The 27,854-nt window shown below is 40.6% G+C and overlaps 1 protein-coding gene across 1 annotated transcript in view; it reads left to right on the top strand.

The window, feature by feature from the left end:
• The window catches only part of POLA1 (DNA polymerase alpha 1, catalytic subunit), a 183,382-nt gene that overhangs the window by 45,583 nt on the left and 109,945 nt on the right, over positions 1-27,854 (top strand). Inside the window, exons 27-33 of the mRNA XM_079972198.1 lie at positions 12,700-12,732; positions 14,884-14,976; positions 18,282-18,487; positions 20,260-20,392; positions 22,336-22,467; positions 22,621-22,795; positions 26,979-27,160. Coding sequence (XP_079828324.1) covers positions 12,700-12,732; positions 14,884-14,976; positions 18,282-18,487; positions 20,260-20,392; positions 22,336-22,467; positions 22,621-22,795; positions 26,979-27,160 — 954 coding nt within the window. The remainder of the gene's footprint in view (positions 1-12,699; positions 12,733-14,883; positions 14,977-18,281; positions 18,488-20,259; positions 20,393-22,335; positions 22,468-22,620; positions 22,796-26,978; positions 27,161-27,854) is intronic.

The following is a 27,854-nucleotide window of genomic DNA, read 5'->3' as shown; positions in this document are numbered from 1 at the left end:
GAGGCAGTGATTTTTAAGAAAAGTATATTGGCTAAAACCAAACTGATGTTTATGAACAAGCTACAACAAGTTTTAGCTATTGCATCCCAATATTCATTCATTCCCCTGAGGCTTTATGTAGCCTATTACATGCTTATGGCCAGTGTGGTAGTTTGTGTTGCTCCTAGGTTAACAATTTTTCAGTTCTGCAGAAAGCCATGGGCCTTTTGATGGTTGATCATATTTTGCACATACATCCTATGACTGCACACCTGTGCAGCCTAAATGAATGCAACATTGCAGTCTTTGTGTTTATTTCAAGCATTTTGCCTGTCACCACAGTTCAAGAGGAAAATCTGCACATGGGGAACAGAAGTTTAGTATGCTAATAAATTCTTTGCTCGGGAATGACAGCAATGTTGATGGCTGCAGTTTAACAATGACATACTGGTCCTGGAATGTTGAAATGATCAAAGTAACCTTAGCATGTCTTTGTGCACATATCTCTATGTTATACACCAGTTGTTGGCATGAAAGTCATTTCTTCCACGCTATTGAATAAATGGCCTAGATCAAAGTTTACCACGGTGCTCTCTCATTTCCAGTTACTTTAAGATCGGTTGTGATAGAATGGCTAGAATGTTGGGACAGGATGTGAAAAGCCCAGATCACCACTTGGCTATGACGTTCACACAATAGATATGATGCTTGGCAAATCGTTCTAAATTAAGTGTGAATAAAGAATGCATAAAATGTAAATAAATGTATAAAATATAAATAAAAGAATGAATAGAAATGAGAGACATGAAAATGGAAAAATAAGGGAGCATGGTGGAATTCACAAACAGAAGAACTCTGCAAATGCTCATTCTACTTGTTCGGTGGCCTTGTTCACACATCGTTGTAAGTCATGGTTAATGGCTCTTTCACTGCTCTCCTAGAAGGAAATGAGCCACAATCCTTCACTGAGCATTTGTTCTTAACCAGAGAGAATGGTTTCTTTTACTCCAAACAAACCATGATCTTAAGCCAAGGACTGGGGTTTGTTGTTTACACTAGTGGAGAAGTTTCACACTATTGGAGAAGTGAAGAGGGAGCAATCTAGTCATTCACAGAAGCTGTCAGCCATGACTTAGGATGAGAAGCAAGCCTGCCTAATAAAGTTACCATTAAAATTAAATGAATACTATCATTATAAAGTTCTACGTAGTGGCCCCTCATTTCATGTATTGCAAAGAAAAAGTACGCAAGCCTTATATGCATTTATATATTTTATTTGAGGCTTATTGATGATGTTGCAGTTTCATGTATAGCTTGACAAAGAGGGATGTGACCCATTAGTCTTGTTAATGTGTTTTTGTAGGAGGCATCTGAGGAATTCTGCTATGAGTATTGTATTTCTTTGTAGCCACAATAAGCGTCCTCTGTTGAATAGTATCACTTTTCATGTCGGTCTTTAGAGCATGTGAAAGCATCTTCAAAACTCCTTTTAAAATGATCTGCAAGTACTAAGTGAATTTTATTCAGAACTTTTGAGTGATAAAAAGCAGAAGTTTTCTTTATTTGAATTTTGAGCTAGGGTGTTAATCCTTCCCTGGTTATTTTCCCTTTTCATTTTTTATCATTAGTTGCTTTGTTGTGACGAGTGTTTCAGAGTTGGTAATAGTTGCATGTAGCGAGAAGCAGAGTGAACAAGCTGAAATTCTAACAGCTTGTTCCTTGAGTGAGTTTATATAATGGTGTAAAAAACGACACACCATGCTAGTTTTAACTACAGTTTGTATGAAACGAAGCAAACTTTCATTTATCTCTGTGTGTTTAGCGATATGAAAGCAAGAGGGTCTTCAGGTTAGAGTGATGGACCAAAGAGGCAGCATGATTTGAATCTTCACCTGCTGCTTCCAAATATCAAATTCAGTTTTCACCTGCAGGTCTAGCTGAGAAAACATGGCTGGTCCAAGGTCAACTAATAAGCTTCATGGCTGAATGAGGGATTTGAACTTGGCTCTCTCCCAGATTGGTTCTGTGTCAGGCAATGGTGCCAGCTTGGGGGTGGGGCTCTAGCTGAACTAGGGTCCTCGGCTGGGCACAGAGTCCAGGGCCAACGAATCACATTCCACTAGAACTAGTTCCAGATCCAGGAAGCACTCAATGCTCGAACAAAGCTCATGTTCCAGTGAGGCAAGTTCAGTCAAAGCAGAAGTAAAGTCCGAAAGGCAAACAAGCTATGCTGAATAGTTCCAAGTGGCGTTTGGGAAGGCTACGTGCCACTTGGAACTGTTCAGTGCTCCAACAATGAACAAACCCAGCCTGAGCCTTCCTTTCCCCACTCCTGATGATGAGGGAAGCCTCTACTCTTAAAAGAGCCAGCCCATTTTCAGAGCTGTGGAGTCCAGTGGTGCAGCGGAGGCCATGGTTCTATTATGGCCTCTCAGCTGGAGTCCTTTGAGTCTAATGACAGTAATGCAACCTCTTAAAGCCAGAGAGGTGCTGGCATCACAGACTCCTGTGATGCTACAGCTTCTGAGAGGGCATGCCTGTCAACGGCTGACTCATAGGCTACATTCTCCTCCCAGTCAGATATATTTTCTAACTTCCTGAACTCTTTCCCTGAGGATGAGGAGACAGAGGGCTGAGTCATGTACTTCTGCTTTTATACCAAGTTCATTGGCTTCCAATTCAAAATGTGCAGTTCAACGTTGAAGAGCACAATATGTTAAGGATTGCCTCCGCCAATATGGTCCTGCTTGCATCCTGCAATCTGCAGGAGAGGGTCTTTGTGCTTTATCACTAGATGAAATAACTAATTATCAAGCTAGGAGGATACAGCACCTTGTGAATTTACTTTTTGCTTTTGATCGCTTGTTTAGAATGGCACTAGAAACCTCTAAAGGTACTACCAGTCAATCTAGTATTCAAGGCCATTTCAGATAAAATGAAAAGGGTGTGTGTATTCTGGAAAATACACTTTAGCATTGCGGCATTCCGCCCACCCTCTTGGTTTAAATAAGATTTTGTATTCACCTGCTGTCAGGGACTGGCAGGATGCTGACAACTGTGCATCGGGAGAAGCAGGGCTAGAGTCTGACTTGGCAAAGAGGGCCAGTGGTTTATGGGGACCTGTGCTAGCCAGGAGACCAGTCAGAGGCAGGGGAAACTTCAGAGCTGGAGGGTGGCGCACAGGAGGGATCAGAGGAAGACGCAGATTTGGCAAGTGAAGTGCCTCCCACCCTCTCCTGCCCCACTATCTCCCAGAACCAGAAGGAGATTGAAGAGCGAAGAGCAGAGGAAGCTTCCATGCAAGCGTAGTTTCTGCATGCATCCCATCAGGGGGAGGTACATACCTGGTGGAGGGTGAGTGGCCTCTTGTTGCTGCAACTGCTCCATAGAGCTCAGAACTGGGCATAGCTGCCTAGATGCTAGACCGATGTGCATGGGCACTCGGAAATGTAGAAATAATTGTGTCGGCTTGACAATGAAGAATTAACTCTTCCGTGTACATTTGGCTGGGGAGTGCCCTCCACACCTGCATATGATGCATGGATTGCAGAAAAAGAAAATTCACTTGTTGTGGATCCAAGTAAAAAGAAGAGTTCTCAGCATGAACACACATTGAATGGATTCAGTTGCAGAAATTGTTGCCACAGTCATTTCCCCGTCTTAAGAATTCAAAGTAAGATGCTTGAACAACAGGCAGACCATTGTAGAACTGTAAATTGTACACTTGAATATGCAGAATAGGTGGCTTCTGGGTTGTGCTAATTTACGTTGTGTGCTGAAAACTTTTTCCCCCTTCAGGTTCACCCCTTCACTAACTTTCTCTCTCTCTCGAAACAAGGATCAAATGTGGATGCTGAAGTTTTCCACTTAAATTATTCATTCATCTTTTCCAATGGATGACTCTTCTCCAGTGGCATAATCTCATGTGAAGCTGGTGTCGTCCTAAAATAGGTTTTGTTTTTTGATGTTTTAATTGTTTCATCATTTGTGTGTGTGTTTGTCACCCTTGGCTTCTTTGGAAGGAAGGGTGGGATATAAATCATCATCTTCTTCTTCTTCATAGATATAGTGTGTCAAATGACACAGATTAATAGGTGTGCACAGGATTGTATGACGGAGGAGAGCCGGACCACATAAGTTAACCTTACGCTTGCCCCTTTCAATGCTGTTTTTACACTGAGGGCATGTCTGGTGTGGGAGAGCCTGTCAACTTGCCCAAGCTGTCCTCATGAGCTAGAACTCTGATCATTTGTGGGGTACAGCACTTCCCTGACTACATTACCCAGAATACCTCACTTTGAGACAGGAACCCCTTGGCCTTTCCTAGAGTGAGGCAGGAGGCCATGCAGTGGCTGGTGGAGAACCTTGCGAGGTGGGTGTGTAAAAAGTGGTGTGGTGGCAGTGGCAAGGCCAGATGGACAATGAAGCAGGCAAGCAAGCAATTGGGGAGTGGGAGGGAGGTGACAGTTTTTGCTCCCCTGAACCCTGAGACAGTTGCATTCTCATTCCCTCCCCCGTTATATAGCTTCTATCGCTTGAGTTCAAGTGATTGGCGTTAAACTGACGCTGGTGTCATGGTCAGTACACTTCCTTGTGCTTAACACTTATCTGTCAAACAGCCTACCAGCTATTCAAGAGGAATCTTACTCTCATATGGGTTCTGTTGGTACTGTTTAATGGTGTAATGCCTTTGATCAGGTACCTGGCTGTGTAAACAAAACAAAGAACAGAAATTATGAACATTTTGAGGACTTTCTTGTGCTTGTTCTTTGTTTGCTACAAGATTGAAATTGGATTTTGATGTGAGCATATCTTCTCTGGATAATTTCATTTATTGGTGCCTTGAACTGAGGTGACTGTATGGCCACACACACACCATACATGGTAGCCTAGTTCACAAGCCAATGTGTCCTTGAACCTGCCTTTTTGTTTGTCAAATCAAGAATGAGAAGCCTTTAAACAGCTTAAGTGTCAGCACTTTCTGCAGCTGACAGGAAACTGATCTGCTGCTTGGCCCTTTGCAGTGGGTGCTTATATACTAATGGCATGTCGCTCAGACCAGAAATTCCCTTTTGCATAGGTCTCTCTACAGCTGAGATGGTGGTGACTAGGGACAGTGGTGGTGTCTGCCATTTTGCAACCAGTCAGGATTGTCTGTGGAAAAAGCAATCATGTGCTGCTTGAGTGGCTACTTTTGTCTGGGTGTGACACCTCCTCCCCCCCAAAAAAATTCCTCTGTCACGGTCAAAGCCTGCTTGAGAGGAAAAGATTGCACTGCTCTTCAGCTGTCAAAACACTGACTTGCTTCAGGGTTAAAGGTTAATGAAAACTGTAACTTGAGCTGCCTGATGTAGGAAATCTAATTAGTAAGGGCAATTAATTCAATCACTTGGGATTTTGGGGATTCCCTTCCTCCATTCAGGATTTTAATAATATGTTTCGGATATACATTTAGTCCTTTTCTTGCGTTAAATAACTTCCCTGTTTCAGATTAACTGACAGCACTTAAAGCTATGAGTTTTTGAAGTGGAGGAATGCATGAAGTATAAATTTGATGGGTGTGGCAATTAGGCTATTCGTAGCTTTGCTTTCTTCCTTTTGGGGTGATGTGTAGTAAGGTACCTGGTGCAGATAAGAAGATAGTGCACTGCCCTCATTGTTAAAGCATAATACAATTATTAAGCACCCGCCACCTGTTAGTATCATTCTTTCTAAAGGTCATTGTGTGGTGCCTTGCTGTCTGACTTTAACAGCCCTATATCAGGTTTGTTGGCTACTGTATTGTGTGGACAAATGTTTGAGAAAAGAATGTGACACCAATAGCCAAAAGAAGTTGGGAGGAGGAGAAACTCACTAATTTATCGCTTTATGATTTCTGCTGTGTTGAATTTATTAAGTAACTCAGACTTGGCAAAGATGTTTAGTAAAGTTCTAACAGTAAACTGCAATACTACCACCCTGCAATCTACATTGTTGCTTTTCTGTTGTGTTTCAAGTTCAAATAGTCATTTTGCAATTTGTGTGTAATCACCCATGTGTGTTTTTAAAAATAAAGTAATTGTAGTACTTTAAAAGGGTCTCAAAAGTCTAGTTCACTAATCTGCTAAGAGAAACATAATCAGAAGCAGAGCTCATTTTATACTAAACTCGTGGTCAAAACTGAGGGGGAAAACCCCTATTGAACCCATAGTCAGAAGTACCAAGTTTCATTAACAGTGAATTAAAGGCTGGGGAGAGAGAGGAAAGCCATTTAGCCATTAACCTAATGGTTTGGATTTATAAACCCTATTGCTATAAGATTCCATTGAAGCCTGCTATGTGCTTGTTCTTGTTAATGAAAAAAATCATTCTTTCTTAATTGTTACTGAAAAGATACTTAATCGGTTGATGCAGAGTTTGACCACATCTTAATTAGCTGTGCAAATCAGTCAGGTGATGAGTTGAGTTTCAATTTTGTACATGCTATATCTGCTCTAGTGAGGGGGGGGGGGGAAACATTATTTGAGCTAAGTATGGATTTTTGTTGTTGTTGGTATCAGCCGCCAAGAATGCACCACCAGTTTTAAAGGTTGCTAATTACTTTCCAAGCTCAGTTTTAAATGCTGGTTCTTAACCTTTTTGAAGTCCTAAATGGCCTTTTATGATGCTACTTCAAGTGAGTGTCTCTTTCCATCTCTTCTGGTGAAGGCTTCACTAGATGGGGCCAGTTTTCCATTGCATCATCATCATCATTTCTACAGCCTTAAGTGGGGACAGACTATCATCTTGGGATCAGAGACAAATGCTTCACACTGCTACTTTTTATATTTATGTCTTGGCACGTGTGAGGCATCTCCCCCATATGACCTGCTTTTAGACTTCAAGTAGGGATGTATTTCTTCCTTCAGGCCTATGGACATGGCTGACTTTTGAGAGTTGGCATCTTCTGCTGCTGGAATTGCTGTTCTATTATGCTTTCATGGTTTTTATGTGGCACTTCTGTGTTATATTTTAATGAATTGTTTGTGAATTGCCTGGGAACCTTCAATGTGTTATATAGGCAATAAATAATAATTTTATCCACTCTTTTCTGATAATAATGGGATAAAATACTACCAATTGCCTGTACATAGAAATTATTCAAGACCTATTAACTTGACTGCAGCTGTTTTTCTAACCTGTGTAGCATGGATTATAACTTTTTAAAATGTACTATTAGAAGTTACATGGTCAATATTTCACAGGAAAATGCTTCTGTCCTAATCTTCAGCTGTATAACTTGCTGCCTTTAAGATAAGAATATCTGAAGTTAGATGTGGGCTCTTTTGACTGGATTTTCACTTTAAGATTTCATTCCATATAGACTAACTTGGACAGTAAATGAATAGCACCACATCCTTTATCACATCATCACACCACAACATCCTTATTTACATTGTTCTGTTTAAATGAAATAGTTAATTTCAGTAGAAAGTTTCAAAGAGTTTTCTGTGACACATACCTTTCCATGATCTTACCTTTTAGTAATGTAAAATCCATAAAAGAGTGAGGAAGTGGTTGAACAATGTTCTGAAATGAAAAACTTGTAATACTTGTTTTGAATTCTGTTTATTAGACATCCGAATTAAAAAAAAGAAAGAAATCTGTTTTGAATACAAGAAGTATAACCGTCCTGCCAAATTGTAGATAAGAACTGAGGGATTCATAAACATTATTAATGTTTTGGAAAGCCGCTTTTATGCTAAAGTATTTGGAATTCTGTACAAATGAGATAACAGTAGGTCTAAATGACAAATTAAGGATTTTTTAAAAATCCCCAGCGTGTCTCTTGCAGTAATGGATTTATGGAGGAAGTATGTTTTAGTTGGATTTGTAATTAAGGTTTTTCCATTAAAGGAAATAAAATCTATTCCTGTAGAGCAGTATCTTTCTGTTCAGAGTAGGTGGATTGAAAGAGTAGGAAAACTGAACAATTTTAATCCGATTTCCCTATGACAAGCCAGTATTCAGAATGGCTTCCTGTAGTGTAAAGTTCAAAGATTAAACATTGTTTGTTTTGCTAATCTTCAGTATATTCTGACTTTTAGCAATTAAGAAGTGAATAAATTATTCCACTTCTCAGGGTAATGTACAATACATATAAAGGAACCAAGTGAGTGAAGGTTTTTTACCTGAATAAATGAATCTGGTGCAAGATAAATATTGAAATGTATGTATATTTCACATGGAGTCCTAAATTACTGGTTATTAGTGGTGACCTAAGCAAGATCAGAGACTAACAGCTTCCTACTATAGTTACTTTTCCAATAGCTTCTAAAGAGTTCATCCTTAGCCATAACTCCTGGAGTAAGTTGATAAATGCTATCAAAATTAATTTTGGTTACAGCTGTGCGTTTTCTAATTTAATTCAGGGACTCAGATTTTCAAAGCAACAATTGGATTCCACCCCACATGTATTTCATTTTAAAATACTATGAACCTTCTCCAACAGCTCGAACATTTTCTTACAGCTCTATATATTTTGGGTAAAGCCTGGCTTTGCCTGTTAGTCACAAGGTACTGGGATGACCGTTATCTATTAGAGACTGTGGGACATTGGGCTTCCCTCTTCCATGCATTAAGGAGGCAGAGACAGCTTGCTGAGAGGCTCCTTACCTTCCTGCCACTAACAGGGGAGCAGGTGTTGCTTGTGCTCTTTTGTGCTCTTTCTCTCACTCTGTCTCTCTCCTCTACTTTCCCTTCCATACCTGCATGGGCTAGCCCAGTTACAGAAACCTTTTCTGGTAAATTGCTGGTTTCACTTGGTACCCTTAAGGGAGAAAAGGGGCATCTCCAGGGGAAGAGGCAGAACAACCAGAGACTTCATTGAACAAGCTCTTCCCTATAGAGCTTTTCCTCACAGCCCTTGGCTAAAGTTGTGTCCACCTCACAGTTTCCCCCCCGTTCTCAAAAAGGAGCAATGACCACATCTTCTCTGCCAAAGGGGTCAGAATGGACCAGTCCGCCTATGCCAGTGTCAATTCATTGTACAAGTTCTCTTCCCTACAAAAGACCACCACGAATTCAATACATTTCTGGTGCACTTACCTGTGGGAATCTTTTTTTCATGACAATAATACCTGCTGGAGGTGAAGGCTTAAGGGTGCTTGTGATAAGCATGTGGAAGCAGCCCCCCCTCCCAAAGGCTTCAGGGCCTCTTTACCTACACTAAGGTTTTTTGTCTTATAAATGTGTTTATTTGCTAGAGCTACCTACCTCTGGGCCAGCCAAAGATGGGCTAAATACTCTCAACAACATTGTTGCTGGATATTGTACAAAACTCTAGAATATCTTGCTCTGACACTGGGAGGCTGATCCAAGATTCAGTATTGGTTTCTGGGCATGTCTTTTCCTGGGTTAAGATATTTGGCAAAACCTTAGAGGAAGAGTGGCCCTCCATTTGTTATTGAACTACAACTTATGTATTTGGTGGTTTTATATTCTGATATTATCCTGTGAATAATGGTGATGATGATGATGATGATGATAATACAACTGTCATCAACCCCAGCCAGCATTGCCAATAGACAGATGGTGGCAGCTGTAATCCAGTAACATCAGGAGAGCTACAGATTAGCCGTCACTGCCTAGTGACAGTGTTAGTCAAGACCAAAACCAGCTTTTTGGCCAGAAGATGTGCAGCTGCTGGTTAAAAATTGGTCCCTGGTACATGACTTGATGGTGAGCGATATTTTTCCATGGATGTTGTGAGTAGCTCTGCTCTAGGAACCAATACCATTCTCCTGCCTTCTTGAGGATCTTTGTCACCAGATAAAAGGGAGGAATGGCAAAGAGTAGACCTCCAGGCCAATCTTGGTTTAGAATGTTTGCTTCTTCTGAATCCATACACATTGGGTATTTTGACTTGGCTTTGGGAGACTTAAATAGGTACCTAACAACGCCACCACCAAGTTAAATAATTTAAGTTCTGAGTAGCATTGTTGTTGATGGTTAGCTGTGAATGATTCATGACAGTACCTAAACTTTATCCATGGGGATTGACACTGGGGTCCTACCTTTTTTGCTTAATTGCAAATAGTGACAGAAAGGGGCAGGATGAATTGGTTTGAAGTTTTAGGTTTGACTAGTAAAGCTCTAAAACAAGTTGGTTTTTGCTACATGGGGGAGCACCTTCTTCCTACCAGCTGATGAGCTTGTGCTGCAACCTGTAGAAAACTATTTGGTGGCAACAAGAGGGAGAACATTCTTGGTACAGTGGTGCCTCGCAAGACGAAATTAATCCGTTTTGTGAGGCTCTTCGTATAGCGGTTTTTTCGTCTTGCGAAGCAAGCCCATTGACAGCTTAGCAGATTAGCGCTATTAGCGGTTTAGCGGCTTTTAGCGATCAGCTGTTAAGCGGCTTATCAGCGGATCAGCTGATAAGCGGCTTAGCGGCTTAGGAAAAGGGGGGAAAGGGGGGGGAAACCCGCAGGAACTCGCAAGACATTTTCGTCTTGCAAAGCAAGCCCATAGGGAAATTCGTTTTGTGAAGCGCCTCCAAAACGGAAAGCCCTTTCGTCTAGCGGGTTTTCCGTCTTGCGAGGCATTCGTCTTGCGGGGCACCACTGTAATTGCCTTCCCTCTGAATTAAGGCAGACACATCATTGATGACAATTTGGTATCTGCTAAAACTTACGTATCCTCTCAGGCCTTTGCTGGATGTTAATACCAATTGACCGTAATAACATCCTACCTAGAGTACCAGAGGAAGGGTAGAGCACTTCATCCATTCTCCATCAGCCTGCACACTCACCTGTATAGAATTCTTGATCGCTTATGGCTTCCGACTAGTGCTTAGATACAAGTATGAGCTAATGTGCTTTTATCCACATTATTTAATATTAACCTAGTACATTTCAAAGAAACTTGGTATTTATTACATTTCAAAAATAAATTTTAAAAAGTTGATTTTGTTGATTTTATTTAGTATAGATTATTTCCCATGCTGCATCAGGAACAGGAAAAAGAATTAGGAACTAAAAACTTACAATGAAACTTGAGTCCAGAATTCAGGCACATTCAGGGATGTGTTGCCATTTTTAGATGAAGGGCCATGGTAAAATCTAATAACTACAATTTATGATGTAGCGGCTACAATGTATCTTTTAAACTGCATGGATTACAGAAGAATGAGCCACGATGGAGCAAAAAGCAGCTTGTTCTGTAAATTATGTTACAGCGAGGAACAGGTGAATTCAAGTGAAATACAAAATAGTTCATCATAGAAAACAATAAGGAGCAATTTTTTGATTCTCTCGCTTTCTTTTGCCCAATCTCATCATAAAACTCCCATTTCATTCCACAGTTCTAAAAACTGCTAATGATTGATATGATCGTAGTGCTGTCATTCTTAACAAAAAGTCACTTTTGTTCTAGGTATTTTAATAGATTCCCATTAAACATGTATTGCTGACTGAAATATTGGCATGAAGGGCTCTCACTGGGCTGAGCCCGGGAATTAAGAAGTCAGGAAATCAGCTGCTGCCTTGCAAAAGAGCCTTGTGTGACACAGGATCTCCTGATTGGGGGGATCATTACTGCTATTATGACTCTACTTGCGTAGGACTTTTGAATTTCATCTGAATGTCAGTAATAACCCTCTTAGCAAATTATCCTGAATAAAATCACAAAGGCATTTTATATAATAGGTGTTGAATTACTGGATAGATTTGCTAATTAAATACTCTTTGTTCTGCTGCAGTTGACATTACGGGGTAAGATCTTGAACAATTATTCTCAACAGCTGTACTTTGTTAAGGGAAAAATTAACCACAAAGTTTATTTTTTTTACACTTGAAGTTGGCAGATTTTTGAAATGTGCTTGAAAAAAATTCCATCATCCAATTGGTAATGAGAAGATAAATATGCAGGTGTTTCTGTGAAATATAACTGCCAACTGATTTATTAATGAATTTAGCAAGCCTTCATAACCTATTCCCTAACTGTTGGCACTTAAAAGTGATTTTCTATTAGAATAGGTAATATTAATATTACGCCTGTCACTAGATGAACTTTTACTTGTCTTGTGACCCTCTTGTAATTGCCTATATTTGCTGCTGCCCTTGTGAACAATTGAAAATATTCCCCATAATGAATCATTAGTTTCGCTAACAGGACTAACTCTATCAGAAATGTCTTCCCATTTACCAATCTATGACATTCAGGGGACTAGAAATAATATTAAAAAACCAAAAAATAATATATCAAATTGCCTGGCCAGCTTTTGGGATAAAAAAGTTATAATTTCATTATAGTCAGTTAATAACTGATATTTTTCTTAAAAGTATAAGCTATTCTCCATGTACAGACATGTTTGTGTGTGTGTGCATGTGTGTGCATAGTACATATAACAAACTAGTTGGTAACTTGCTGTTTTTTAGAAGTATAAATTTTAGCCTAAGCTTTACACAACCCAAACATTCTGACTTCTAGGTGGACAAGGCTGGGTAGTATTGTACCCTGTTCATCTCTAGGAAAGAAGAAAGTAAATATATCTGTGCTACATTATTTTAAGTGAGTTCTGTTTTCATGTTTTGCTTTTTGTAATGTTTTGAGCATTACCATGGTCAAACATTGATTTGGTAGCTGTATCGCCTTATTTTGTAAATCCAGAGATCTAAAGCTTACTCCCTGACTGGTATATGGTAATATACTATTTTGTAATGTGATCTCATCAGAATCAATCTTTTCTTCTCCTTCCAGATTTTGATGCATACTAAGGAGCTGGTACAGAAGGTAGTAACATTTTTTTATTATTATTATATAGCAACCCTTAAATAGAATATCTAGTGACTTATTTTTTTAAAAAATATATATATATGAAAATGGTAGCCCAAATAATCAAAGTCACTTCTCAGGATGTCTAGTTTACAAATGCAATCCTTCCTAGTGGATTATAGCTCCCCCTCCTCTTGTGGGGAAGGGGAAAGCAGATGTGATCTAATCCCTGCTTGAAGCCTATGTTTGAGTATTTTGGACAAATTAGTAACAGTGCTAATTAGAGTTTAGTCACAGGCCAGTAACTATGTGTTCTAATGTCCTTTTTTTGGGGACTGATACCCCCACCCCTTTCCTCTCTGTCTTGTAGTCTAGGAATACAATATTTTATTTTCTATGGGTAGGATCAAAGGATCTGTGAGAAGAAAGAAAATAACTGCTTGTTGTGTTCTGCGACCACTTGCATATGAGTTGGTGCAAACAGTACTGCAATAGTATTCTATTTGCAGAAGTTATGCAGGTAGAAAGCACTTTTTGGTTCTCCTTTTCACTTTTGTCATGCAATGTGTTAGCATGAGGTGTAAAACAGGGTTGTATTTAACATTGCTGTTTCAGCAGACTTCTGCTTGCTCAGTGAAATTTCCCCCTCCCCCTCTTGCACATCCTCAAAATCCGGTCCAGAGGGTTGGAGGACCCTCCAGAGCAGATTTTGAGAGCCTGTTAGGCAAAGAGCAGAAGAGGAAGTCTCATTGTGTGAGCAGAATTCTGCACGCGCAGCATTGGATGCAGGCCAGGGGCAATGGCTTTACAAAATTACGCAAGTCTCTTGTGCCTGCTTTGCAAAGAATCCTACATGGCAAATACAAACTAGTTGTCCCATTAAGATGTAATAGCAGACTGTGTTATTAAAGGTAAAGGTAAAGGTACCCCTGCCCATACGGGCCAGTCTTGACAGACTCTGGGGTTGTGCGCCCATCTCACTTAAGAGGCCAGGGGCCAGCGCTGTCCGGAGACACTTCCGGGTCACGTGGCCAGCGTGACATCGCTGCTCTGGCGAGCCAGAGCCACACACGGAAACGCCGTTTACCTTCCCGCTGGTAAGCGGTCCCTATTTATCTACTTGCACCCGGAGGTGCTTTCGAACTGCTAGGTTGGCAGGCGCTGGGACCGAGCAGCGGGAGCGCACCCCGCCGCAGGGATTCGAACCGCCGACCTTTCGATCGGCAAGCCCTAGGCACTGAGGCTTTAACCCACAGCGCCACCTGCGTCCCATTTGACTGTGTTATTAGGAGCTAGCTAATTAAACAGTGTATGGGACGTGGGTGGCGCTGTGGGTTAAACCACAGAGCCTAGGGCTTGCCAGTCAGAAGGTCAGTGGTTCGAATCCCCGCAACGGGGTGAGCTCCCGTTGCTCGGTCCCTGCTCCTGCCAACTTAGCAGTTCGAAAGCATGTCAGAGTGCAAGTAGATCAATAGGTACCGCTCTGTTGGGAAGGTAAACGGCGTTTTCGTGCGCTGCTCTGGCTTGCCAGAAGCAGCTTAGTCATGCTGGCCACATGACCCGGAAGCTGTATGCCGGCTCCCTCGGCCAATAAAGTGAGATGGGCACTGCAACCCCAGAGTCTGCCATGACTGGACCTAATGGTCAGGGGTCCCTTTACCTTTAATTAAACAGTGTATATGGGAAGGAGGGAACGCTCAAGTACAGGGCTCATTCCATGTACCACGAACCATGGTTTTTGGTACATGTGAAGCAACCCACTGTAGAAAGACAAATAATATTTTGTGTGAACAGACCCAATGTCAGTACAATGGCTACAAGGAGGACTTGCAATAAAATGTTGCTGCTCAGATTTCTAGACATTCCATTCCTACTCTTCCCTCCCAGTTTTGGGGTTCCCCTCAACCATTTATCAGAATTCTATATCCACTCAGCATACTCCGTACTCACTGGGTTGTGTGTTTGTGTTTTATTTTTTTTCTTTCTGTAGTGGGTTGCTTCACATGTACCACAAACCATAAATACTTTCTGTAGCTATCATGTACATATATATGGCAGCTACTTTCTGCTCCTCTTGTCAAAGATGTTATGTTAGATTTCTGACATGTCAGTTTTCAGTGTCCAAACCATGGTGTGTAATCTATGTTACTTTCCTTATGCCCTCCTTAGATGAATCTGGAAGTGATTTATGGTGATACAGACTCCATTATGATAAACACAAACATTACCAACTTGGAAGAAGTCTTTAAAATGGGGAACAAGGTAAAATAATTTTATGCTTTGTTGTAGCACCATACATTTCTTTGTTGCAGTTTTATATTGCTAAGAATCCTTGTTTTAGTACAACTAGTGAACAGCGACCTTGTTAGCACCTGCAAGCTTAATACTTGGTAGTTGATAGAGAATGTTTATGAAAATGCTTCTTTCTAAAAAAATTGTATTAACATATGCCAGTGTTTCTCAAATTGTTGATCCCTGCTTGTCTTTTTTCCACAATGACATTTCCACCCCTACTTTTAAAAAAAATTCTGCATTTAGCATAATCTGAATTGCTGTAATATGGCCTGTTAATGGCTTCCCACAAGGATATATTTTCTTAACATATGCTTTGCAAGGTACATATAAGGTTGATACTTTGTTTAATAACTTAGTAATGTGCTAGTCTTCTTAATTTCACATAGCACATCTTGGGATGTCTGTATACCATTTGTGTTAGAAAGGCAACCCAAATGTTGTCATATATGGAATATTCTGTTAAGCGGGGATACTATTCTCCCCATAATTCTTTTGATTAATAGATCCCCCTCACTCTCTCTAGCTGATAGAGACAGACCCTCTGAATATCCTCTAGATCACGTGATCAAATGCTTCTATGCTAAAGACAGCTGGTGTCTTATTTTATATTATTTATGACTACATTAATTTGGTAACCATGTTTTGTTTATCTGTTTATTTTTAATTAAAATCTTGTGGCTCCTGGGGGGTATTATTTAACATCAGGATGACACCTTGCACCTGAATTTACACATGATCCAGACCCCCAAGGGAAAGGCAACGCTGCTCACCCAGACAACTCACAGAGCAATAGGTTGTGCAGAGCTCCTGATAGCTCAGTATTCCAAGCTTTGATCTTTTCGCAGGCTGAGGCATTTAGCAAGCACCGGACCACAGCTGGTGTGGCTGACCTGCCTGTTTGTCAGAGTTGGGACATCCTGTTAGACAAGCAGCTAGGCAAGGGAAAGAGCTGCAGAGAGACTTTCTAGACGGCTGCAGCAAACCTTTGCATGCCAAAGCTTCCAGGTTCAATTCCTGGTGTCTCTGTGTGGGGCTAAGGCAGCAACTTAGAGGTGTTGCCATGCCATTCCATGTTGTTTTCTGCTGCTCCAGAGAAACGGACACGGAGCAATGCTTCCAAACTACAAGAAAGAAGATTCCACCTAAACATTAGGAAGAACTTCCTGACAGTAAGAGCTGTTCGACAGTGGAATTTGCTGCCAAGGAGTGTGGTGGAGTCTCCTTCTTTGGAGGTCTTTAAGCAGAGGCTTGACAACCATATGTCAGGAGTGCTCTGATGGTGTTTCCTGCTTGGCAGGGGGTTGGACTCGATGGCCCTTGTGGTCTCTTCCAACTCTATGATTCTATGACTGAGCTGGATGGGCCCATGTTCTGACTTCCACATGAAGCAGCTTTCTGTGTTTCTAATGCTGGCTAGTAGGGACAGGTGCAACAGTGCCAGGTGAAAGGAGAACTTCGGCGTCATCCCAACTCCTTCCCCTCCTGCTCCTTATAGGACTGGCAAGGGTGAATGCTATGGGACTGCCATCCTCCCAAGTACACAGAAACTCTGGGTTGCTGAAAATGCCAGCTCTTAGGAAGAGACTGAGACCAGCATCCTCTTGATGCACTCGAGGCAAAAATCCCACAAGGAGATGCTTTCTCATTAAACCCAGTTTTGTGTCAAACAACGGGGGTTAACTCTTATCAATCCCATCTGTCTTACCAAACCTCATTGGAGATCCCAGTTCATGTGGTGGGTACTTGTCCTTGTTGTTCTTAACAGGTGGGTAGGGGGTTGTGCCTTTGGGGGCAGATGGTAGATCCTAGGCACACTCCTATGAGCAAGCCCAAGCCCAAGCACAAGCAAGGGCTGTAGGTTCTTAACTCAAAGCTCCTCTTCAAACAGCCTTTCTTCTCCCTGGTCCTCATCCTCTGCTGCTGCCGTTTGCTCCACACTGGAAGCACCATGGGTGCAATCACACAAAACCATGATTTTAAGACCATCTTTGGGAGCATTGGCAAAGGTGGTTTCCAAAACCACCCCTTTGGGATTGCTTCTGTGGCTTGGACTCGGGGCTTTTAAACAACTAAATTCTTGACTCTGCCAGCCAGGAATATATTTTCCTTTTATTTTCTCCACACTGTTAGCAAAGGTGTACTTTACAACCTATTTCAGAACCCTAACCCCTATGCTTCCCAAAGAGGCCGCAACAGCCTTATTTCAAGGGCCTTCTAAGCCTAAGGTTACCTTTCCTGGATTTTAAAAAAAGACATGGAAGGCAGGGTGGGTAAATCCATCTTTCTGGATTTACTTAACAAATATCTTTAACTTCTGCTGATTAATACCACGTAGCTACTGAAGGTGCCAGTGGTAGGTGCCCCGAGAGCCACATTTATTTCTACTGCAGTCATTCCTGCAGAAAACCCTTTTATAGCTCAGTTATATTCAATGTGAGGCTTTAATATATATAGTATAAGGTTGGGAGAGAAGAGGGAGCTGAATGAGTTTCCATCGTAGTACCGCCAGCACCAGTATGCCTGCTCATACCACCTAGGCTGCCTGAGAAAGTTCTCGGCAAACATCCCCTCAAAATTCGACAATGCACAAGAGATCATCTACTCTTCCTGTTCAGTTCCTGCTTGCACACATTTCATCGGATGCCAGGATTGGACACCCAGCCCTCCCTTCCCTTCTGAACAGAGGAGCGGTGCAGTGAGCTGCCCTTTGTGAGAGAACGTGTTGGTGGCTGGTGTGGGTGCCTTTTTTTTGCATGGGTGCCTTTTGATGGGGAGGGCATACCCACATTTATTTTGCGGTCTTGTCTCTTGAGGCCCTTTTCAATGTGGCAGCCGTTTTTGTTTTGTCTCTCACACAGTAGACCTTTGGTGACTGGTGCTCACAGCACTTTCTCAAAATTCCAACCCATGGTCAGTAGTATGGAATTCATTTTTTTTTCACAACTGCTGCACACTGTGGCAACATTTTCATTGTCACTGTTAATAGCCTTACTGGCAGATACGCTTGAGGTAGTGGAACATGGGACTATTAGCAGTGTTCTTGTGTGTGTGTGTGTGTGTGTGTATGAGAGAGAGAGAGATGTTATTGTTGTTTTAAAGATTCTGCGGTAAATAGGACTAAGAGTACTTTAATCTCTGTACAAAGTCTGGGGTTTGCTATCACTATAAAATCGTGGCAAATGACACTCACATATATAGTGCTACCTCAGTTTCCAAAGTATTTTTCTCTGTGGTAAAGAAAGTGATTTATTTTTTTCTTCATTTATTTTCAGATAAAAAGTGAAGTGAACAAGCTGTACAAGTTGTTGGAGATAGATATTGATGGAGTCTTTAAGTCCCTTTTATTGCTCAAAAAGAAAAAATATGCTGCTTTGGTCGTGGAGCCAACAGGGGATGGAAAATACATTACCAAGCAAGAGCTTAAAGGACTGGACATTGTGCGTAGAGATTGGTGTGATCTTGCAAAAGAGACCGGAAAGTAAGTTACTTTCTTAGATCACTCACCATGGCTGCTGCGTAGATCCACTAGCTGTTTACCCAAAGCAAGTGACAACTCTGTATCATAATTCTGTCCCAAAGGCTATGATCTTAAGCACACTTATTTAGAAGCAAGGTTTACTGAAATAGCAGGATTTACTTTTAAATAAACATGTTTTAGATCAAAGGTGGTGCTTTACAGAAGGTTATTCCAAGACGGGTGGATTCAGCTACCACGCAAACCGATTCAGTCAAATTGGAACCGATTTAAATGCTTGACCTCATAGTAAATTGAGAGGCAGCATGATGGAGCGGTTAATGTCAGATGAAATGGGAAAGGACCTATGTACACTGTCCTGATTTCCTTGGGGGGAAATGCAGGATATAATCTAACAAAATATGAATAGATAATGTGTGTTTGTCATCTTTTCTGGTCTAAGTTTTCTTCCTGCCTTTTCCTGTTAGGCAGAAATGACTCTGGGAAAAGTGATGTGCTTATGTCTGTGTGTTTGCAAATATGTGGTGTGTGTGCGCATGCACACACCTCCCCCCCCCCATCTTGGATTTTGCTGTTATCTACAATTCACAGCTGCTTTTAAATAGAAAAATGTTGGGTTGCATCCAGTGGTGGTGCTTGGCTGATGGTAAGGCTTCCTTTGGCAGGGTAGGGAGGAAAGCAATTTTCAGCGATTCCCAGATCTCCGTGTAGCCTCTGCACCTCTCCTCCTCCTCCAAAATCTGTTATGGAGGGTTGTGTTTTTCAGGGGCAGAGGTTACTGAATTAAGCTTTCTTCCCCGTTCCTCTGATGGAAGCCTTACCATAAGTCGAGCAACATAATTGGATATAACACACTGTTAATGAAATAAAGGTTTTAGAGGGGCCAGGAGGGAGGCGCACTTTATCAAATTCACCCTTTTCTAAGGAGGAAAGCAATAGTGTTTTGCTGTCTTAGCACCTACAAATTGGGACTGCTATTTGATTCGGAAATCCCCTAGCTTTTGAGTTCACACTACTCATAGCACCTTTAATTAGAATTGCCTTACTAAAAGTAGCAGGGAGCTTTCTTACACAGGTCATCCTGACGTTTGGGTACAAGAGGGAAAGCTCAGTGGTAGGGAATTAAGGAGGGACTGTTAGTTCTGCCCCCATCCAGGTGATGTTTGCAGCATTACTCATCAGTATTCCCTCCATGACAGAAGATATGGGGAGCCTGCCCCCACCCCCTCTTAGCTCCTTGGTAATCTGTGGTGTGGTAAAGTGGTTAGAGTGTTGGACTAAGACCTGGGAGACTCAGGGTTCAAATCCCCACTCAACGATCCAGCTCACTGCATGACCTTGGCCATTCTCTTAGCCTAACCTACCTCACAGGAATTGTGAGGATAAAATGGGGTGGAGGACAACTATGTACACGACTGTGAACTCCTTAGAGGAAAGGTGGGGTATAAATGTGAAAATAAATAACCACTGGAAACTGGTTAACCTTTTGTGGCATATTTGAATAAATTTACACTTGCGTTTTGGAAAATGCTTAATAGGAAAATAAATGTTAGCTTAATTATTACTAATGTTTGGATTGAAAGTGTGCACCCCATGGAAATAGTTTAAGGTTGTGGTGGTAACCTGGTATTCCACCTGAAGAAATTGTTTATATCTACACAAAAGTAATTGGAAAATATTCTTCCCGTAATTTCTGAGGAACATAGTGTGCTGCAGGTGCGTACTGTGTGTTTCTCAGAAACGTGTTTTCTCACATGCCTAAACTTTTCTTACAGCTATATAATTGGTCAGATTCTTTCTGACCAACCCCGAGATGCAATTGTAGAAAACATTCAGAGGAGGTTAATCCAAATTGGAGAAAATGTGGCAAATGGCAGCGTTCCAGTAAAACAATTTGAAATCAACAAGGTAAATAGTTTTGGTTTTTTTAACTGTTATGCCTGAATTTGTTTGAATGTATTCCATTCTCTCCTGGTGTCCATTTTTTGTGTTCATGGTAGCTGATCTTTTAGCAATTGCAGAGAGCATTTCTTAAAAACATTTTAAAATTCTGACAGGAACGAAGAAAGTAAAAAAAATAAATAAATCTAAGTTTTAATCAGAGAGGAAGGCAAGATTTGTCTAGTGTAAGCCGAACTTGTACATATATCTTTCCCTCAGATCTGTCTTTTTGCTCCCCCCCAAACCTCCCCCTCCAAACTGAACTAAGGCTTACAGTAGGGAGTGCCACACTTTCTCAGCATGTTGCTTTTCATAAACCCATATTTCAAGCATAAGTAGTTTAAATAAGAGTTAGGGAACCTGTTGCCCTCCAGATGTTGTTGGACTACAGCTGCCATCATCCCTGACGGCTGTTTATGGTGGCTTGGGCTGATGGGATTTGGAGTCCCAACAGCTTTTGGAAGGCGACAGGTTTCCCACCCTTTATTTCAGTCAATATATTTCGAGCAGGTCAAGCATTTTTCTCAACCCCTGTAGGTGGGGCATGTTTGAACAGAAAGAGGAACAGGTATGTACAGTGGTGCTCCGCAAGACAAATGCCTCACAAGACGGAAAACCCGCTAGACGAAAGGGTTTTCTGTTTTGGAGGTGCTTCACAAAACGAATTTCCCTATGGGCTTGCTTTGCAAGACAAAAATGTCTTGCGAGTTCCTGCGGGTTTTTTTTCCTCCTCCCCCCTTTTTCTAAGCCGCTAAGCCGCTTATCAGCTGATCCGCTAAGCCGCTTATCAGCTGATCCGCTAAGCCGCTTATCAGCTGATCCGCTAAGCCGCCAATAGCGCTAATCCGCTAATCCGCTAATGGGCTTGCTTCGCAAGACGAAAAAACCGCAAGACGAAGAGACTCGCGGAACGGATTCTTTTCGTCTTGTGAGGCACCACTGTATACAGTTGGTTAAACATTACAAACAGGATCTGAAAGCAGTACACTCCTTTGTTGTAAATCCCCAACATTTGATACAGTGGTGCCCCGCAAGACGAATGCCTCGCAAGACGAAAAACCCGCTAGACGAAAGGGTTTTCTGTTTTTCGATGTGCTTCGCAAGACGAATTTCCCTATGGGCTTGCTTCGCAAGACGAAAACGTCTTGCGAGTCTTGCGATTTTTTTCGCTCGCCCCCCCTTTTTCTAAGCCGCTAAGCCGCTAATAGCCTCTTAGCCGCTAAGCCACTAAGCCTTTAATAGCTGCTAAGACGCTAATAGTGCTAAGCCGCTAAGCCGCTAATGGGGTTGCTTCGCAAGACGAAAAAACCGCTAGACGAAGAGACTCGCGGAACGGATTCTTTTCGTCTTGCGAGGCGCCACTGTATTTGGTCTGACCATGGAGATTCTGTTTTGCTGTAATGACTGATGGAGAGGTCTTGATAGATGGACTGTTCATGAATCGGCGCCATCCATTTTAAAAGCACCCTCTTTGACTTGGTCATTCCCTTTCTATCCTGTAGTATATATTTTAAGTTGACTTTAATTCCTCTCCTTCCAAGTTTCCTGAAGGAATCTGACTTTACCCATTCTCCCTATCCATTTATTTTAATCAATGACATCATTTATCTCTTCTGAGGGAGTCAGCCATTATTTGAGCCAAGATAGAAGGGATGGATCTGCTCCTTAGCTTCTTAACATCATTCTGAATCTCTGTCTGCATTGCTATCCTTCATGAGGTTTGTTGCCCAAGATGGCAACTGGGAAGGAAATGCCCAGGTAAAAATAAATAATCTCATTTTTACAAGCCAGTTTATGGAAAGCAACAGATACAGAACCTAATATTTATGCTATTTCATACGTTGATGAATTTTGCAGTAGTTTCACCAGCAATTTCCCCTCTGTATTCTTTTTCTTTGATATATATATAGGCATTGACAAAGGATCCCCAGGACTACCCGGACAAAAAAAGTCTGCCTCATGTCCATGTTGCCCTGTGGATAAATTCTCAAGAGGGTAGAAAGCTGAAAGCTGGAGATACCGTGTCGTATATTATCTGCCAGGTAAAAATGTTCAGATTCATTTTAATTTAATAAAATGTTTATCGGTGCAGTAAATACTGTTAGCGATACGTTGTGTGCCCAGTACGAACTTAGAAGGTATACGTTACTAAAGAAAACCAATAAACCTTTCTTTTTTGTTTCTTCTTTGTATAGGATGGATCAAATCTGAGTGCTAGCCAGAGAGCATATGCTCCAGAACAACTGAAAAAACAACCGAATCTTGCTATTGACACTCAGTACTATCTGTCGCAACAGATCCATCCAGTAGTGGCTCGTATTTGTGAACCCATAGATGGAATTGATTCTGTCCTTATTGCAGCATGGCTAGGTTAGTATTGAAGTTCAGTATTTACTTTGCAATTAAAGGTAAAGGGACCCCTGACCGTTGGGTCCAGTCACGGACGACTCTGGGGTTGTGCGCTCATCTCGCTCTATAGGCTGAGGGAGCCAGTGTACAGCTTCCAGGCCATGTGGCCAGCATGACTAAGCCGCTTCTGGCGAACCAAAGCAGCACATGGAAATGCTGTTTACCTTCCCACCGGAGCGGTACCTATTTATCTACTTGCACTTTGACGTGCTTTCAAACTGCTAGGTTGGTAGGAGCTGGGACCGAGGAATGGGAGCTCACCCCATCGCAGGTATTTGAACCGCCGACCTTCTGATCGGCAAGTCCTAGGCTCTGTGGTTTAACCCACAGCACCACCCGCTTACCACTTATTAGTAATTAGCGTATGGCAGAGCATTCCAACCCTGCCTCCTCCCGCTGTGCACAATGTGCTGTAGGGGACTTGTATTAAGCCAAGGTACCCCTCAGCTCTGCCAACTGAGCTGGCTAGCCACTGGCAACCCCCCCCCCCTCTTGTGGTATCCCAACCAGCAGACAGCCCCAAACAGAATGTTCGCATGGTGGGGCTAAACTATCCCAGAATCCACTGGATACCCAGCTGGTCTCACTGCAGATGGTGGCATTGGACCAGTCCTGACCCAATTGCTGTGCCAACTTAGAATCAAGCCCTGTTGTCCACAGCTACCACCACAGTCGTCCGCGACTGTACCTAACGGTCAGGGGTTCCTATACCTTTACCTTTACCACCACCTTCAGCAGAGTTAACTACTATTTGAATCAATGTTTTCATATACTTTAAGCTTATCTTAGACTCTCCAACTGCTAGTGATAGTGTTGGCCAAATGCACAGCTGTTTGTTTGCTTACTTAATTTGTCTTTCCACCAAATGATGCTCGAGGCAGCCAAAAGTAAATTATAAAATACGAAACAATAATACATTGTTTTTGTCATGATCCAAGTGCAGCTTTGTACTTCCCATAGGCAGTGGTAGCAAGGCCTGTTTGTATCACTTATTCTCAAGGTAAACTCTGTTCAGCAAATTTTAGGCTGTTAATTTTTCATTATTCCGAACCCACCCGCACACATCCTCAGGTAAGGCAGTGCATAAATTAAAGGGGGAAATAATTAATAGCAATTATAAATAATAATGTTAGAAAATTCTTCTGACCAAGATTAGGATTCAGCATTTCAAGAATACGTAGGCACAGTTTGTGCATCATTGTAAATCGTAATTAATGATTTACTGTAAGCTCACTGATCTTGCCTGCTTTGCTCTTCCCCACCGGTGAGCAGAGAAAACAAACGATCCCTGGCATAGCCTTATCGTGTTTTGTTTCATTGTTTTGTATGGCTCAGTACGACTGTAATCCACGGCATAACTTTATTGACCTTTAAGTTTTAGCCAACTAAAAATAATCGACGTGTAATCCTATGCATGTCTACTCAGAAGTAAGCCCCATTTAATATAGTGGGGCGAAACTATTGTTAGTGAAAAATGCTTGCAGAGTTAAATCTTTGTGGTCTAACTGTTAACCAAACAGGGCTATAAAGTACGTACTATACAACTGTTTTTCAAAAAGAGATTCAGGTTGGAAGCCTCTAGGTGGCAGCACTAGACACTATTTCCCTTTTATTTTTCAAAAGCTTTAATGAGTTATGCAGCAGGGTGATTAACTTTTAAACTTGCATAGCTCTCAAGTAAGACTGGGGAAGAGTGGTCCCCCCCCCCCCCCCGTATTAGCTTGTTTATTAAAATAACTAATTTTGAAATAATCACCCTGCAAATGGAAACTTTAGTCTTTACAAAATATTTCCTTTAAACATAAAAATTACATTTAACCTGAGTATTATTACTTATTAACTGAAATTTAATTTTTTACACTTTTCCCCAAGGCATGATCATATGAAAGCTTGTTAGACTATTCTTGCTGTTAATAGAACGTAATGGCTTTTAAAGTAAGAGATGAGTTTGTGATCTAAGATTCTTCTACCTTTCTACTTAATTTGGGGAATCCTAAGTGAATTAATTATTAAAAGCCTGTATATGAAAAAATAATTCACAATTAATTTTGACAGGTTAACTCATAAGCAAGAGAGATCAGTTCAAACAAGTCTTGGGGTTTCTCTTTTCTTTCTTTTTTTAAGGACTCTAATGGTAAGATGTATTGCTTCCATGAAATTTACTGATCGTTAGTTTTGTTTTATTTTTATTTCTGTAACTTAAAGCTGAAAGTGGATTCCTTGAACCAAGTAATTGTCTGTGGAACAAAATACAATATTATTAATCCAGGTATTTACTTAGGTGTCCTTAAAATTATACCTCTTTATTTGCTTGGTTTGCTATGGGCTTGAATCAGGACCACAGTTGGTTATGTTGTTTCCAGACAAAATAATTATTAATGCTAAAATGAAGGTTGGTGCAAATTGCTATTGATGAGCTCCATTGACATCAGTAGAGTTCTGATTCACACAAACTGTATCTGAACTTCTCATAAACGAAGACAGATGGCTTACCTATACCTCTTTGTTTCTGTATCTCCAATTTCAATATATATATTTTCTAATATTATTCAGTAAGGCTATCCATGCTACAGCATGAAAGGAGGGGGATTCTATTCAATATTACTACTTAAATATATTTTAAGAGTCCCCCCCTTTCTAATTAATTCTAACATGATGCAAAATATTACGATAGAAAATGGTAATCAGTAAGTTTTCCTTTAGCACCTCTACATTACAAATAAACTCTTTTTGTAAGCGTGCTCTCTTAGGAAGATAATCAGAATTTATTTTCAATTGCTAAAAATGCTATTTGTCAAGCATCCCAGTTATAAAATATTTTAATGATAATGACTTTCTAAAACATTAAGTAGATGAAATGGGCATTTGTTTCAGACTTCAATCCATCAACCACTTCAGAATAGTATCAGAAGTAATAGTGGTACTTTTAGACTGCTCCAACGAAGGTAGTATGTGGCTTGAAGTCATAGTGAATGTATGAAGTAGTAGTAGTTGAACACTGAGCACTCTTTTTTTAAAGAGCAAGTTGTTGAAATATTGTTTCACCAATATTTTTAAAATTTAAACTGGAATTAATTTTGTCAAAACCCTATAATCCCTATCTAAATTCATTAAGCTAAAATAGATGCCCTATTTGTCAAGGGTGTGCCCTGTGTCAGTGTTAATATTCCTTACGCTGTAAAAAGCATTCCTTACTTTTAATTCTTCATTAGTAATGATAAATTCAACTCTCTTCCTATTACAAATGGAAGTTTTAAATAAAATAAGTAAGCAAGCCCTCATGACGTGAGCATTCTTGCAATACTTTTTTTTTGTCGCTCCTGAAGGTGACGTACCTATTGCTTAACAATTATAATGACACTCAACCAAATTCTTATTCTGTATCCTGGTCTGTTAAATTAGTTACCTTTATCTTTGATCCTGACCGGCTGTTTAAAATGCATCTCTAAATACAAAACACATTAGTACAATAATAAATTGTTGCTCATATTTCCCAAACTTTCTGTGTTCTGGTAACCAAAAGTGCTTTTTTTGTCTTCAATTCGCACTTTTTAAATACTGCTGCTGAATTTTAACAACTGCATTAGATTGAAACCTACATGCTGTTAACCACTGAGCCAAAATGAAATCGACCACTGCATTGAAGTCTGAGTTGGCAGTTGTGTACAGTCTTGAAGGAGTGGGTAATAGCAGTACAACCAGGTTTCTTTTAATGGAGTTTTTATATTCTCCCTTTCATTTTAATGATGCCATTCTGGTTTAAAGACTTTCCTAATAAAGATGCACAATTTTATTCAAATATTCTCTGTGTAACTTAAGAAAATAGCAATAAAGCTGTTCTCTAGGAGTAGCATCTTCGTAAACAAAATGTTCTATTGCATACTCCCCATGGTAGATAATGCATTGTGCTTGTTTTATTTATAAAGCAATTTTGTGTGAAAAGATAAGTAATTTCTTCATGTTATTCAGCTCTTCATCTTAAGTTTAAAATAGGAAAACGTATTCTTTTCTCTTTTTTTAAAACACCTTTTCCTTAGGATTTAGTCTTCCTTTGGATTTTACAGTTTGTAATTCCTATTTGAAGCTGTATCAACTTAGATGAATTGCTTTCTTCGGACTTTGAATTTATATTTCTTATTACCAGGGCTGGATCCCTCACAGTTCAGAGTCTCTCACCATTATCATAAAGATGAGGAGAATGATGTTTTGTTTGGAGGGCCAGTTCAGCTCACTGATGAAGAGAAATATAAAGACTGTGAAAGATTCAAGTTTGCTTGCCCAAAGTGTGGGACAGAGAACATTTATGACAATGTCTTTGATGGTTCGGTTAGTATTCTGATATTTATATTTTGAGAACAAATTCTCTATATAGGAGATGGTATAAGGAGGAAAAAAGCCAGTTATTTTTCTAAGTTTCCATAAGGGGCATTTGTATGTTAATGCCAAATCCAGTTTTCCATACTATTCTCATGTGCTTTTTCAAAGTGTTACACATATGTAGCATCTTAGAACTGCTTACTTAATAAGGCCTATTCAGTGTCATTTGGCTACCCTAAATCAAGCTAATTGGAAGAGAACATTTTTTTTTTGAAGTTTCTGTTTTGTATTTTTACTTCCTTCTTCCCTTTTATATAGAAGTTTCTTCTATGTTATCTTTCCTGCTGTCTTCGTACATCAGACATAAAAAGTCATCGGGTACATTCCTGTCAAGGAGTGCTGCCAGAAAATCTATCTGTGACCTTGGATCAGAACTTGAATCAGAGCCAACTATTTAACTCTATTGCAATGTTATGCATGTACCAGTTATTGGCAAATTAGTAGGCTGTGGAGAAGTGAAAACCTTGAGAGTTAAAGCAAATAAATTCTGTATCTAAATTAAAAGCAATTATTTTAAGTTAATTTGGACAAACAGCAGATGTTCTGTGTTCCTCGAATCAAAACAAAGCAGTTCTTGGAAGCAAGCGAGAGGAAAAGGCAGGCACAGATCAGTAATACTTGGTAAATCCTTGACTTTGTTTCA

The sequence above is a fragment of the Podarcis cretensis genome (genome assembly GCF_951804945.1).
Source record: "Podarcis cretensis genome assembly, chromosome: 4".
NCBI classification, from domain to species: domain Eukaryota; kingdom Metazoa; phylum Chordata; class Lepidosauria; order Squamata; family Lacertidae; genus Podarcis; species Podarcis cretensis.
This window is presented reverse-complemented; position numbering and strand designations above follow the sequence as displayed.